Below are 15,912 nucleotides of genomic sequence, written 5' to 3' on the forward strand. Positions count from 1 at the left end.
TTGCTGTAATTTCGCTGTACTTCGGTATGTGTGACAATAAAGGCCTACTACTACCTACTACTTATTTCACAGAAGCACAATCCTTACAAGTTGTACCTAATCCAACACAAATTGGTATTAATAAAGGGGATATAATAATTGACAGAACGGACATTTCCAAACTTATTTTGAGGAATTCATATAAGAGGAGGAGCTGCGAGGCATTTTTCAGACTTGGCAGAACTGCAGTTCACACACTCTTTTGCCTCAGCTAAAAGTTAGTCTGTAAAAAGTTTTTGTTGTGTTTGGTAAAATCCTCTTCATGTACAGATTGACATCAGTAAACAAGCGCCCTTGTACTGCAGATATTACCTTGTTACCAATTGAATTACCTCGTATTTCATTCTAAAATGTTGTATATAAATTCTAACATTCAATGTTCGTTTCTGTCTATTCCCAATCAAGCACAATAAAATAACCTCTACAATGGTAGGCATGTTTGTTGATACCCGCGAGGTGGTGCTCGGGACTGCCCTCTAGAGGAAGTATTGCATCACATCCATATCAACAGCAGTTACAGCACTTTTCCACAACACAGTTTCAGCACAACTTGACTCGTTTTTTAGCTTTTCCATTAGGGATAGTACCTGGTACATGGCAATGGTTCTAAGTGAGCTGAGCTGATACTAAAAACATGACGCTGACAGACTGCAGTTGGTAGAGAGAAGACTTAAAAATCCTGAAATGTGTATTAATCTCAAACATTTAGTGAGGACATTTCTTAAATATGAATATTTAACAGAGGGGTGTGGTGAATTTAGTGACAGCACTGCCGGCGCCCACGAGTCACATGACAAACTCTTCCGCCATATTTCAGGCTAAAAAAAAGACAGCCTAAAACTGTCTTTTCTTGTCAAAATCTTCTCTCTAAACACATGAACACACACTGTCTGACAGCTGCTAGAAGCCAAGGGATCTGAATTTGCAGCATCCCAGTGTGTTGAGCTAATGAGATTCTTTCAAAGTCTACTCTAAATTTCATCATGTCTGCACGATCTAGTCCACTAACTAAATGCTTTCTGCTGCTGCCACCTTGTGAGAATAGATGCACCACAAATAGTGTAGGCATTGGAGAAGATATATTAGTTTTGTATCTTTATAATATATTAGTCACAGTAACTGACCAATGTTTTATAATGAAGTGAGTATTGAATTATCAAATACTCATGCCCATCCCTACACTAAACATCATCATAATGGTAGGCAGGCAGGTTAGTGACAGCTACACCAGCTCCATTTGGATTTATTTATTTTATAGTACCATATTCTTAAATAATGTTGGTCATGTTTATTTCAGTGTTGCAAGGGCTACGGACTTAATGAAGAAATGAAGAGGGTTTTAATAAATAAGATTAAATAAGGTTTTGAAAACAAAGAATGAATTAGAGCTTTAATAGGCCAGCAAGACAATAAAAAAATATATATGATATAAAAAATGGTATCAGTTGCATTTACATTATACCAGTTGCACATAGACATCTAGACAATGTGCAACCAAAATGCATCATAATATGGGCTTTGTGTATGCATACTTGATCACTAGAGATCTACTGCAGCTACGTTTTGGCCGTGTCTTGATGTGCTGCAACCGAGTCTTAATGACAAGAGTGTGTCTAGATTTTGACAACTCTTCGCAGCAATTCTTCTACTGCTACGCTGGTCTAAGTCTAAACCCAAGCTTTTTTAACCATACCTATTTTCAGGATCATCATCATCTTCTGCTGCCCACGAAGGCCCAGACTGCTCCTCATCTCCTGTGAAGACAAAGGGTGGCACAGACAAACTGATTAACTAAACATAATGCGTTGTTTGAACAGAGAAATAACATCCATGACGTAAAAAAACAACAAAAAAAGAAAATCTACATTGTACAGAGCTCAGGCTGTCACATGACTCAGTTTCTATGAACCGTCATCATGGCAACTTAAGATACAGCAAAAATGAACAACACGATTCTCTTCACTACCAGCTGGGTTTATAAAATCACAAAATGGAGTGAAAGTTAACTCAGGTTAACAATGATAAATGCTTCTCAAAACGTAAAAACCAGGCTGAAATATCAGCAAGTGAATGTCACTCGTCCTCCATGGTTCATCTTCATCTCATTGTATATCAATACATAACAAAACAAATGCTTTTATTTGTATCATTGAATTTATTTCAACTGATATTGTTGTTGCAATAGTCAGCAACTAAGGGTGTCACGATCTCAGGCTCAAACCACCTCCAGCTTCTCTGAAATCACTGGTGTTGAATTATTTAGCGCTCCCTGTGAGTTTTGTCTGCAAAAAAACCCTGGTGTGCAAACTATGTTATGCACACGTAGCACAGCACAGGACAACTTCACATGCATCATAAGGACATACAGTTAACTACGAAAACAACTCCAATAACACAGGCAATTCTTCAATTTCCAACAACTACCAGGGAAAACTCTATATTTAACAGGAGTCTTTTAAAGTAGAGTGGTGTATTTAGGGACAGCGCCGCTGATCGCGAGCGGCATCACAGACTGATGCAGTCTGTGGAGTAGGAGGCTGTAATCCCGAGACGTGTGGACAGAAATCAAGCCGAACAATGCCGAATTGTAGATAAATTAACTACTTAACAATCCTAAAAACGTGAGTTAATCTCCAACAACTACAGAAGTCTGGGGTAAGGTCACTAGTCACGTGTGTGTGTGTGTGTCGCGTATAAAATGAAGTCACCGCAGTTTCACTCAGCCGTGCAGTGATGACTCCACCCACGTTAAGTAGGTACATTTTTGTAGTGGAGATGCAACCAAATCGTGCCATGTCGTGCGAGTAGAGCCGGTGGAAATGCGCCATAAGAGAAACACAGAGCTATGAGTTCTCTTCTTTTTACTGTTAGTTTCCGATTGACTGGTTATTGTTCTATTCATATTGTTAACAAATATTTAAATTTGACAATAAGGCCTATTGCAATAGTGTGGTACACGGCAAACGATCAAGTATTTAATCAAATCGCTAAAATCGAATCTACGATTTGGAGTATTGTTATTGTGATATGCAAAGTGGCATTATTTCCTAATATTGTGCAGCCCTAATCTGAATTTAGCTTCATCCACATATCATCACTTCATGTTCGTATTAGAAACATCCAACCCAGATCTTGATACAAAAATATATAAGACCCACCTGAAGATTGGTGGAATGCTGCTGCTCCCAGTAAAGACACATCATCAGTGATTGGCTTCATCTTCTGGTCACTTCCGTCGCTCCCAGAGTTGTCGTCCCGTTCATCTTCACTTGATGAGGATGATGATTCCATTACTTCCTGACGATAATTAGGCTTAGACTTCACCGCCCTTAGTCTTCCCTGCTTTCTGGTCAATCCTTCCTCTTCTCTTTTAATGAGGTGACACTTTCCTCTTGAACTCAGCTTGTTTATGCATTGCATATCCTTCTGCAAGTCTTGCTCATCACTGGAGAGATCTGTCCCACTTCCTCTTCTAGCTTTGACTCTTCTGTCACTAGATTCGGACTTGTGGGAGCGGTCTAGCATCTTGCGTTTCCGGCACATCTTCTTGGGTGAGATTGGAGTGTTCTTATTGAGCCAGAAGAGACATTTCTTGGCCACCTTCGTCGATGCTTTGGCATCATCCTCATCACTCTGAGCTTCATCAGAGCTCTGAGTCATAGCTGCTCGCTCAAGCAGAGCTGGAGGAACTTCATCCGAGTCCGAGTCATCTCTTGCTGTGCTTAGACTTTGCTCTTCAGTGTTTTTGGCTGGTGCTGTGGTGATGGTTACCTCTGGGTCAGAATCACTTTCACTGTCTGCTGGTGAAAGAGATGTTTGGGCCTTGACATCACTTGGTCGTCGCAAAGGTGTCGTTTTGACACGAGGAGATCTTCTATTGCCTAGTTCCTCTTCTAGGAGTCGAGATGCACTGGTGCTGTCATTGCTTATCTTCCGGTCAATTTTAGCACATGGAGCAACTGTCTCACTATGTTCTGGTTCATCTTTTCCTTTGGACTTTTTATCTATTGAGTTAATGGTGTCGTCCATCTCTGTGGCATTAGAGGAGGCCTCTTTCTCCACAGGGACAGGTGTAAGTTTGACTACTAGTTTTTTTGTCATATTGATTTCAGTTTCAGAGGGCTTCTGGTCGGTCTTTTGTGTCGTCTGTGTGGAATCATGTGAAGCTGAATCCACATCCTCCCCAGGGCAGTCCTGCACACTACCATCTATGAAACACTTTGCGTCAGATTCATCGTCTTCCACAAGTTCAGCTGCCAATTTCTGCAAGTCACTCAAACGTGTCTCATCAGACATGTCTAACTCTGTGTCTGCTGCAGGCTGAGAGTCAAAGTCATCACTAAGGTACTTTTCCCAACAGCTTAAGACATCCAAGTCTATGAATTCTTCTTTAAGGCCATCTTCAAACACAGCAAGTGATTTTCGCAAGCCTTTTACTACAGACAAAAAAGACTTTAGGTACAAATGGCGAACGTTAGGCGCTTGTTTGTTTACTGTCGCGGTATTTATGAAACTGACAAACGTGCGGTTTAACACGTTTGTTGAGTCCACTAAATGTTTGGCCTTTTTGGTCAATTCCTTCGAAATCTGAAGTGTACTGTAGTTGAACACCACATTACCATCCATCCCTGTGTGATCCCATTTATCCAAAGCAATGTTTTGTGGTAAGTGAGGCAACATGTCATAGAGTTCCGATTTCTCCGGCTCTACTGGGTTTCTTCTGCGCTGCTGCTGACACAGATGCTCCATATTCTCGAGGACATTGTCACAGGCCAACACTAGATTAAAAAGTGGCTCTGGGCTACACACGTAGCAGTACCACTTGCTCTCCAAGATGCCCGACAGCTCCTTCCTTCCCAAATTTCTCAGAATACACTTCTTGCAGAAGGCATTACTGCAGAAGTCACAGCAGATCAAGTTGCCTCCTTCGGCACACCATCTGCATGAAGAAACAGATAACAGAACTCTCAGTCAAAATTAGAGGGGTTCAAAACTTCGAAAAAATCAGCTTCCTTTATATTATATATATATATTCCATTACATGTGTGCATCCCAATCAGACACTCTACTGGATAATTAGAAGTCAGTATCTATATTTGTTTTGGTCCACCTTTCAATTTATTAAGCTATTTATCACCAACACCTGATCATGTTCCTGTTGTGTGAGAAACATAAAAGTACCAAAGACTCACCGTATCAAAAAGAGAAAACAAGGTAATACCCTGGTTTTGATTTAACTGAAGCATAACTGACAGTTTTTGTCTATATATACTGAGAATAGGAACAAAAACCTTCAACTGCAGTTTATTTTATTAATGTATTACTTTATTCTTTTTTGTGGGTGTGCCCTTGACAGGGGTTTGGGTCAGGGGGGCCTGGTTTGTCCTGGACACAAGCAAGGGGGGGTTCAAGGGAAAAAGGTTGGGAACCACTGCTCTAGTACATCTTCTATCAGAATAGCTGGTGAAAATTAGTTGTCAGAGGAGTCTCTGCAGTGTAGTCTCTGGCCCCCTTTTCACCTGGCATTAAAATGCATTTTCTGGGATCAGATATAGACCGGATAGCGCTTCACCACATGTATTTACACCTGGTATTAACATGCGTTTCAGATGTCCACATCAAGATCCGATTGCACCAAGTACCTCGGTTCTGCTCAGTTCCACTTCAGTTCAATCTGGTCACAAGGGGTTTGACAGATCGAATAACAATCCATTCTTGGGTGTTATTTACTTACAAGTGGTCAGGCACTGTCCCATTGCAATCCAATCAGAGAAAATGCATTTTAATGCCATGTGTAAAGAGAGCCTCTGTTTAATTTCTTTGATTTAATGGCTTGACTTGGAATATTTATGGGTGTTTTATCACTGGAAGAGCAAACAAGTTGAAGGGAACTCTGCAATTATGGTGTGCTGCCAGAACAGCAGACTATAGATGGACAAGAAATGGATAATTTCAAAATGATAGCGTCGTTTGGTTCAGGCTCTGTCCCATTGAACAAACAAGCAGTGACCATAGCATAGTAAAGCAACAGTGAAACCCAGAGCAACTTATATTAACTAAATGAGTACAGAAAATGTGGTTTATTTTATAGTTTATATACAGTTATCAGCCTATTTATATTGTACTGATGTTATCACAATGATATCAAAGCATTTACAAATTTGTGTGATGAAATTAAGAGCAATCAACACGATGACAGCCCTAGTTGAAATGTTAAAAATCCTACCTGCACTGCTCATCCATTCCATCTCCATCCTTGCTGATGTCGTCACTCAGGTAATACTTGAAGCAAGACTATGAAAACAAAGCATTTAATGACAATGTTTCAGAAACACTGACAATGAGGTTCTATTTAGAGTTCTGCAGGATCTCCATGTCCTTATCACCATTTTTTTCAGACATTCTCAAGACTGTTCAGATTAACTTCTACTCCTATACTAAAGCTATACATTTGCTATGTCTGAAATTCACTGATTAATTACATAGATACTAGAGATGCACTGAAAATTCAGCCACCAAAAAATTTCAGTGGCCAAAAAACACAGAACACAGAACAGGACTTTTAACACAGAAACAAGATGTTTTGATGACGTATACAAAAAAATGTGGTACAGGACAGTCTATTCCCGCTTAGAGACTGTCCAAGATGAGTTTGGACATGTACTCGATCCTCGTACATTAAGATCATTACTTGGATGTTAGGGTGCATCCCTAATAGATACTAATGATGATAAAGACAAACGTCCTTCAGAATATTAACTTGTACAGTCTTAGATTTTGCCTTTTTCATTTATCTTTCACCAAACTTGATCTCCAGCCATTCTTTAAGAGTGAATAAAACTGAACAACACTTTAAAATGAAGCATTTGTTTTTGACATATTAATAAGCAGACTCACCTTGCAAATGAGTACTTTCAGAACTGGATGGCGGTAGAAAGTATCTTTCTTGAAGTGGTTAACTTGTCGGCCACATGCGGTGCAACTGACAATTCCCATGTGCTCTTCTCCTTTAAGAAAATACATTTATTATCATTATCAACAAAATGGCTAGAATTATACAGAACTCATGTTTCTTCTACACAGTCTTTTTGCTGTGACTTGACCGACTGACTTCACTGACAACACAGTGGTACCTGACCTGACCTGATGATTTCCTGTTTGCGTTGTACACAAAACAATTTTTGAGCGGCTAACTAAAGAACAACCACTGTAAAATTAGACTAATGTGTTCCTTTTTGATTCCTTTGTTAAAGAAATGGAAACATGTGGCCTGTGTCAAGTTGAACAAATGTCTGCCTCAGTAATTATGAGGCAATTAGGAAATAAGACAAGTCAGTCCATACTGACCTCTACGTCTTCTGGAGAACTCTTTGCGCAGCACTCCTGATTTTCGGGTGCGAAACTCGGGACCCCTGAAGTAATCTCTTCCATTATCAACAGGTTCTGGCCTGACCAGCACAGTGCCTGTGGAAACCAAACACAACAACATTCAGTCAAATTAGAAATTTTCAAATATTCCATCATTCTTAAATATGGAATTATAATTAGGAGGTCAACATTAATATTACTTACACCCTAGGCAACAAAGCACCTCATTTAAAAAGACTGTTTGCCAAACACAATTCACAACAAGTCTGCAAATACTAAAGAACTATTCGGACTGAATTAACAAATAACTACACACTGCTGGTAGAGCCACACTGTTGTTGCTTTTCCTGGTTCACCTGGAATGTGTTGTTTCATTAGTAATAATAAAGGATAATGACAACAATACACTTAATTCTTCAGTAAGAGCACTTAAAATGACTCAATAAAAATGTAATTGTTAAAATAAAACGCTGACACAGATCATTTGCAAAATGCCGCAAATAGCTTGGCGGTTAATTGGTCAACCCCCAATTATAGGCACCTCAATTAGAAGATCAAATCCTATTCCCAAATCCATCCTATTTCACGTCAACACAACAGAGTGATTACTGTGAGAAACTTGATGACGTACCTTTGGGTAGTCTAGTTATATCAAGGTGACCATTTTCGTTAACTGGCAATTCCACATCCTCACTTGCATTCGAGTCCCCAGAATGATCCAGTCCTGAGTGCTTTATGACGACAGAAGGTTTTCTGGAATATCAGTGAAATAGGAACAAATGTAAGTTTCAGATATAAGGTAACATTTCCCACAGTTTGACATTTAATGATTTCTGGACGAACAGTAGGTTTCAAGAGCTGATATTTTTCTTTCCTGGCAACTGTGCCCAACAGTTTAAAGCAGGGGTCTCAAACTGGTGGCCCTCCAAACAATATCAAGTTGTAACAATCATTTCTATATGTTTTTATTTTTAAATTAATAGATTAATTTTGCATCATAAATAGGTTTTTTTTATTGTTGCATATTAAAACAAGCACTTATATTTTGAAATTATCCAATCCAACTTTATTTGTAAAGCACAAAACAAACACAGTGGACCAAAGTGCTGTACAGAATAATGGATAAAAGACAGAAAAGCTCACACGAGGCAAGAGTACATATAAAAAAAGGAATTAATATGGCATATTGATATGAGCTCATAACGTCCACCGCAACTGTTGCTTTTCCCAAAAAAGTTGGGCTTTTTTTTTTTCCTGACTGGTCCCCAATTGACCAGACGAGGCAGTCAGTGGCCCACAGGTCATTTGAGACCCCTGGTTTAAAGGATCTGTGCATTCAATAAAATAATATGTAATGCAGACATCTAAGTATGCACTCTCTGTAACACACATGGGCAGCATACAGCCCTGGGGTATAGCCCAGCATCCAGCCAACAAACTAGTTTAATCTGGACTGTGATGTCCTCACGGGTTACCTCAAGTTGACACTTGTTCAGCTCAAGTGAGAGATCAATGTCATATTAGCAGATGAAGTGACAGAGCAAAGATGAGCTTTAGAAACAGGAAAGTTGTCTCAGAATGTTGCAGTTTGACAAAGGCCTCAAATTTAAATAACTTATTAACAATATGAAGGTAACAATAACCAGTCAATTGGAAAACAAAAAAAGAAGATAAGTCATATAGTCACGCAGCTCTGTGTTGCTCTGAAGGTCACTAAATCTGCACTACTCAGACCAATACCAGTCCAATAACTTTTTCCTTGACATTATTACACATGGAAGGAAACACCTTTGTAGGAATTTCGTGGTATGGTTCCAGAACACAAATTTATGCTTAATGTTTTCCACCACAGAATAAGGTCTCATGTCTGATGCTACAAACATGCCTACAGGGTTAGTTAACGCTTTAACACAATTCTGAAAATTCAAATGAGGATGGAAGAGTTGCCTGTGTTAACGGAGTTGTTTTCGTAGTTGCGTCTGCATCCTTATGATGCATGTGGAGATTTCCTGTGCTATTCTATATGTGTATGACAACGGGGGAGTTCTTGACCATATTCTGATCAATATTCGATTTACATCATTGTGACACCCCTAGTGAGAGTGGATGGTTGTTTGTCTCTATGTGGCCCTGTGATGAACTGGCAACCTGTCCGGGTGTACCCCATCTTTCACCCTATGTCAGCTGCGATCCTCATGTGGAGGATAAAGAGCAGTAGAAGATCGAGTGAGTTAGTGAGTGAACAATTACAAGAAAATTGACAGATTTATCAACAATGAAAGTAATCATTAGTTGCAGCACAACATGGTATGTTGTATCTGCTTGCAGGGAAATGTTAACTTACCTCCTTGAGTATCTGTTATCTGCTCCTGCCTGTAAAGAGATACAGTTCTATTAGTATGATGAGTTATCAGTGGCCCTTTTCTTGAAGAAAAACAACATTATTGAACAACAAGAACAGTGTGTCTCTCCAATTTGCATTTGTGTCTGCATCCTAATGCCTTTATATATTCAAATAAAAATAAGGTAAAAACTGAATATCAAGTATATGAAACAGGCCATCAAGACAACTAAACTTTGCTGAATAAACCTTAAAATTAAAATGAAAAAGGTTTTGAGCACTTAGCAGCCCTAATCAGGCTTCCTCAGAACAAAATCAACCAATGCAGAAGTAAGAAAACATTAATTAGTTCCAGCCCCACTAACAAAAGCAGGAAAGTTGTGTTACCTCTGCTGCTGTATGACCCTTTGACATCACCATAGAACAGCTGTGGTGTTTTTGACCTGTAAATAACAGATGAGTTAAAATGTTTGCAAAGCAGCTGATCATTTGCAGGTTTTGTTCCCATCACCCATTGATAGATTAATCCAAAGCTGTACCATCAGCATCCTCTGCGGTTGGTGTGCCATTGCTGTCTTCAACAGCAGAATGAGCCAAGTACTGGTGCAACTTGTTGACCAACAGGTTCAGCTTGTTGGGAGTGGTGCTACAAACAAAACAACAACAAAAATATGTTCCTATAAATATAATAAAATTGACAGTTACTATTGGCTAGCTGATTAATCAACATGTCGCTCTATTAAGAATAGGAAATCAGTTTTTTAAGAAGCTGTTAACAATGGACTCAAAACTCATTCCTCATTTACATCTCAACATCTACAGTCCAATATAGTATTACACAATTGACAATATGCATGAGTGTTTCACCTTCGACTAAAATATAAGCCAGCTCCTTAACTTCTAGTCAACTGTTGTTGTTATGGGCAAATGTGGACTTTGTAAGGTAACATTAGCGATTAAGACACACGATATCGGTCAACATTCACATTGTTTTTAGTAATAGTTTTAGTAATTAGCCCTAAGAATTCAACATGGCCCAAAATGAAAAAGTTGTTGATGTTTTTGCATAGTGAGAGGACAACAGCAGAGCACTGCTGCATCACTCTGATCACAGCCTCCACTAAATTCTATAATTTGTCACTAACTACTGAACATCTCTGCATCGTTGGCTGATAGATTATTGGACATAGTCAGGCTGGCTTATTGCAAACTCGGAAGAGACTGTGTATATAGACAATGGGGGAGGGGAAAAAAACCTTCTTGGACGTATTGTAATTCTCAAATGATCATTATTATTGTTTAAGCAGGTAGATATTTATTTGTAAGTTGTATCAAAATGATCAAAAAGTTTTTTATCAAAAGAAATGATATGCTAAAAAAAAAATCGATACTTGGTGTCTCAAAAGCAATATAATATATTGCAATGCAAAATATTGCGATATGTACAGTATCAATTTCCCCACCCACAGGTCTATGTCTGCTTTTAGAACAAGACAAGAGTGTACTGCCAACTGAAATGGAAAGTGTTAAGCTACCGTTAGGCTACAAGGAGCATGAGCAGTGAATCCATAAGGTCTGCACAGTAACAAAATGTTGGGGTGATGGTTGTGTATGCTAGTATGGGCTTGTCAGCACAGCTGCGGACATGGATGGTTGACAACATCTGACGAGCTGACCCATGCAGACCCACAGCCTTGAGCAGTGGTGGTTCCACTAACACCATGAGGAGCCAGCAGGAGCAGAGACAGAGAGGGTTTACTGCCCTGTACGCAAATATTATTAGGGGTGTCATGATTCTCCAAATCCTTGATTTGATTTTGTCACAGTATGATTTGATTCTGATTTTTTTTTTTCTTTTAACTATATTAAATATATCAATAAGCAGAAAATGCTTAAATGCAGGGTTTTCCATCATTGAATAAGGTCTGCTAATGTTTGATGCTACAAACACGCCTTTAGCCCTAGTTAAATCAGAGGAGGTTTTGCTCCAAATGACAACAGAAGAGTTGCCTGTGTTAACAGAGTTGTTATCGTAATTATGTCTACATCCTTATGATGCATGTGGCGATGTTCTGTGCTACATTTGCATAAATTAGCTTACACACAGTAGTTTTCTTGTCATTCCCTGTGACAAAACTCACGGGAAACACAAAATATGTCCACACCGGATATTACAGAGAAGCGGGAGGGAACTTGAGCTCAGGATGTGTTGCCCAAATCAGCAGCTGCCATGGTTACCATTTGTTGGCAGCAGTTTCGGGTTAGCGGGAGAAGTAGTGAAGTCGTGCTACAATGGCTACAACCCCAACACTGTTTTTTTTTTTCCCCACTGGCACGTATTTTGTTACAGTGTCCTCATGTCATGTAGTAAAAACAATTAGCACTATAAATAACGCAACCTCTTTTATATTAGTTTGGGTCAAAGTGTCAAATGACACCGAATATGGTGTTGCCCAAGGAATTATTCTTGGTCCTGTTCAGTTTTCCCTGTTCATTCTACCCCCAGGGCAAACTAATCATTCAGCACTGTGTCAAATATCATTGTTATGTTGATGACACAATTGTAAATGTCTGTTTCTCCTGACAACATTTTACCTCGTCTTATAGAAATTATAAGCCAGCTGAGTAATTACATTTAAAACTAAAATTAGTAAAACATTTAAATCCTTAATGTGGGCCCAAGGAAAGAAAGGCAGAAGATAGAGACTGTGTTCACAAGAGTGTCTCCCAGTCTCCCAGGCAGACACCATTAAAACCAACACAACTTGCATCACAGCACTGTCTTTTTTTAAAAAATATTGTACATGTGTAATATATGCAGTAAAGGCTGCAAAAAAATATTAATATTATTACCATTACTATTACAAAAAATTCCAATGACACTGTTAAACACTGTGTTAAACCTGTGGCTGATACAAAGCCATACATTCTAGTTCGTTAGTTGTAACAAATGAATGCAAGTGACGTTATGTTAAAAAACGTGGAGTACAATTCACAAGAGAATTATCTTATAGAGCAATAAAAGTCAAATGGTTTAAAACGATGTAGACCCCTGTTATAGATATTTAATTCATGCCTATAGCTAACTACAATGGAATCACCTTTATTTAGAGATTCACTACCACACAGCTAGCTGTTAGCCAAAACAGCTAGCTAGTTGCCACGCAAGATCGTCGTTATACCACCTCATAGACATCTGCGTTTCCGCTCACAGTTTTTACCTGAACATCTCTGCAGACACGATGCCAAGCAGGCGAAGCACTCAGTTCCTTATCGTTTCATTGCAGTTAAAATATTCCAAACAAGATTATGGCGCTCAAAGTGAGATGTGGACAAGAGCGGACAGTATTCGCTATGGGTTTCTTCTTCTTCGGTTAGCAAACCTGTGTAATAGGTGCATTACCGCCACCTTCTGCTCCGGAGTGTGGATCAGAGAATCAGAAATTAAAACTTCCGCTGCTCTTCTTTCCTTTGTGTTTGATAATATTTAATACAATTTATAAAGGTCGCCTGGGATTTTTTTTTTCTCCATCTGATATACTATAAATGTTTAATGATAACAAATAATCCAAAAAATAAATTGCTTAACTTTAGTCACCTGTTATTAAATAACACCAATGATCTCTCTCCAATCTACATGTTCTGTCTTCACCGCAGTGCAGTTTTATGCAGTTGATTTTTGTTTTTTTACATACAGTATTTTAGGCAGTTGCAGAAGTTACATACCTCACTGTAGTTTCTCATGTGGACATTATGTTTGGGATAAACCTGGAGGGATTAGTGATATATGACAGCAAATATATTATATAACGACTCTTTGCTTTCCACCTCTCCTCTATGGATACCCTATGGTCACCTACCTTTCCTTTTCTCAGCACCAATGGCCTAATTTCCCCCCTTAATCCTATGTGCTGGAACCCATATAAACCTGACACACTGTACATGTTGAATATGTCTGGAATGTAGCTGTAAAACTTGGAAAAGGGTGAGTTAATATCCCCGGGAGTGAAATGGAACAGATTACTAATGTATGTTCTAATTTAATTTTCTATATAGAAGACTCCAGCAAGACTCCGGACAAAGTTTTAGATTCTCTCCTAGTTGAAAGTGAAAATGGTGACCCCAGGCAACTGGTGCTTTAGATTGCTTGACACCATCTGTATGTACCTCTATGTATTCTAACATTGGCAGAGAATGCTCATTAAGGTCAAGTGTGTAACATTTAAAATGGAAGAGTTTATTTGCCATTTTCACAGTTACAGGGACATTGCAATTCTTGTGCAGTTCAAAAATGAATACAAATGAATACAAAAAAGTTCAATATAAAACACAATCTAAACACAATATCCATCCATTTTCTACCACTTTATCCTCCACAGAAGGGTCGTGGGGGCCAATCTCAGGTGACATAGAGCGATAAACAGTTTGCCAGAGCCATCGCCAGGGCCACATATGGAGATTCACTGTCACATTCACATACGGTCAATTTAATAGTGATCAATTTACCTAATCCCCATATTGCATGTTTTTGGACTGTGAGAGGAAGCCAGAGAAAACCCATGCACACACAGGGAGAACATGCAAACTCCATGCAGAAAGGCCTTGTTCCAACCAGGGCTCAAACCTGGGTCTTCTTGCTGCAAAGGCAACCTACACATACACACATATACTCATACACAATATAAAATGAGGTGCAGTTGGAGAGTAGCTTGGATTGTTATTACTCAGGTACCTGTGACGAAGTGAAGTACTTCCCGTCTTTGATGTCTTGAACCACTAGTCTGTCTCCAGTGGCTGGAAAGAAGCTGTTGTGGAGGCAAGCCCCGTGAGCACTGATCCTTACTGGCCAGCGGTGTCTCAGGTTGAAACCCGAATCCAACCACCTGAACAGAGCATGAGCTGGAAGGTGCAAAAGCGCTGGGACGTCATCGTTTTCCTGCTCTCTCTCTCACTGTCTGTCTGTGTGTGTGTGTCCGACTGTCCGTCCGCAGTAAATACAGTTCAATGGACCTCACTCTGCGGCATGCTCGTAAATATTTAGTTTTTTATGACAGAAAGTCGCTAGTAGCCTTTATTAAAAATTTTTGAAAAAAATCGCCAGGGGCTTTAAGGGGGAGGGGGCTTTTAAGGAGCTAAACATGCACATGGAAACGTAAACAAACAGACATGATTTCCTTTTCTTTCCTCTGGCTCGGTTCATTCTGTCTCAGTTTCTGTTATTATATCTAATGTATCTCTTATGTTTTTTGGTGTAATATCACAGCGGACTACAGTGCAACTGGCATGTGAACTACAGCTTTTTGAGTTGTTTCGTGGCTTCTGTGTGGACGGAGATATTTCCTGAATACGATGCCGTCTTTACTGGGATATTTTTGAAAAAAAGATTGTTTTTGGTTTTTTTTGCCGTTCCGTGTTCCGTTCCAAGCCCTAAATATCTCTGTCCACAGATCGAAGTTCTTTAACATCTAAACATTTCCAGCAGGCTGTACACTGACTGGTGTAATGCTACGGTTACTACTCTCCACAGTTTTCATTTCTCTATCTGCAGTTCAAAGGGTTCATCACCACAGGCCACAAACCGTTCATTCATTAGAATACAATGGTCATATGACAGACCTCAGAATTCTCAAGCCTATCAAAGGCAAGGTGACTTTGATGCCTTTAAACATGTCTGTCATACCTTTAAACATGTCTGTCACACAGACATGTTTAAAGGCATCAAAGCCACCTTGCCTTTGATAGGCTTGAGAATTCTGAAGTCTGTCATACGAACCGTCGGACAATTACGCAAAGAAGAACTGATGTTCCTTGTGGATCTTGCAACTATCATTGCGCAGAGACAAAGAAGAGACTATTACACGCTTAGTAGATAGACGGACAGATAGACAGACATACCTTGAAGGTAAGTGTAAGGTCATATACATTTTACTTAACAGGGGCCCTTTAAAGGGATAGTACAGCTTTTTTGAAACGTGGATGTATGGTTTACTACCACACAGTCTGTACTGACTGCGCTGCTCAGCCCTGTGCAAGGAACCAGATAGAATCTATTTAAAGGTTTCATACGTAAAATATGTACAACAGGCCAAACAGCACAATGGCAAGCACTGTTGACTCACAGTAAGAAGGTCGCTGGTTGGAATCCTGGTTCAGCTGAGGGCTCT

At 39.4% G+C, this 15,912-nt stretch overlaps 1 protein-coding gene across 2 annotated transcripts in view; it reads right to left on the minus strand.

Annotated features, from left to right (window-relative positions):
• LOC122779906 (transcriptional regulator ATRX-like) overlaps positions 1-13,108 on the minus strand; it is a 32,767-nt gene extending 19,659 nt beyond the window's left edge. For both annotated transcript variants that reach the window (XM_044042577.1, XM_044042578.1), the window contains exons 1-10: positions 12,970-13,108; positions 10,288-10,394; positions 10,136-10,191; positions 9,752-9,780; positions 8,039-8,160; positions 7,387-7,503; positions 6,937-7,046; positions 6,266-6,333; positions 3,198-4,978; positions 1,733-1,793 (exon numbers count right to left, since the gene is read on the minus strand). In XM_044042577.1, coding sequence (XP_043898512.1) covers positions 1,733-1,793; positions 3,198-4,978; positions 6,266-6,333; positions 6,937-7,046; positions 7,387-7,503; positions 8,039-8,160; positions 9,752-9,780; positions 10,136-10,191; positions 10,288-10,394; positions 12,970-12,977 — 2,459 coding nt within the window. In that variant the 5' untranslated portion in view covers positions 12,978-13,108. The remainder of the gene's footprint in view (positions 1-1,732; positions 1,794-3,197; positions 4,979-6,265; positions 6,334-6,936; positions 7,047-7,386; positions 7,504-8,038; positions 8,161-9,751; positions 9,781-10,135; positions 10,192-10,287; positions 10,395-12,969) is intronic.
• Between the last annotated feature and the right edge of the window lie 2,804 nt (positions 13,109-15,912).

Source organism: Solea senegalensis, linkage group LG13 (assembly GCF_019176455.1).
Source record: "Solea senegalensis isolate Sse05_10M linkage group LG13, IFAPA_SoseM_1, whole genome shotgun sequence".
Lineage (NCBI taxonomy): Eukaryota > Metazoa > Chordata > Actinopteri > Pleuronectiformes > Soleidae > Solea > Solea senegalensis.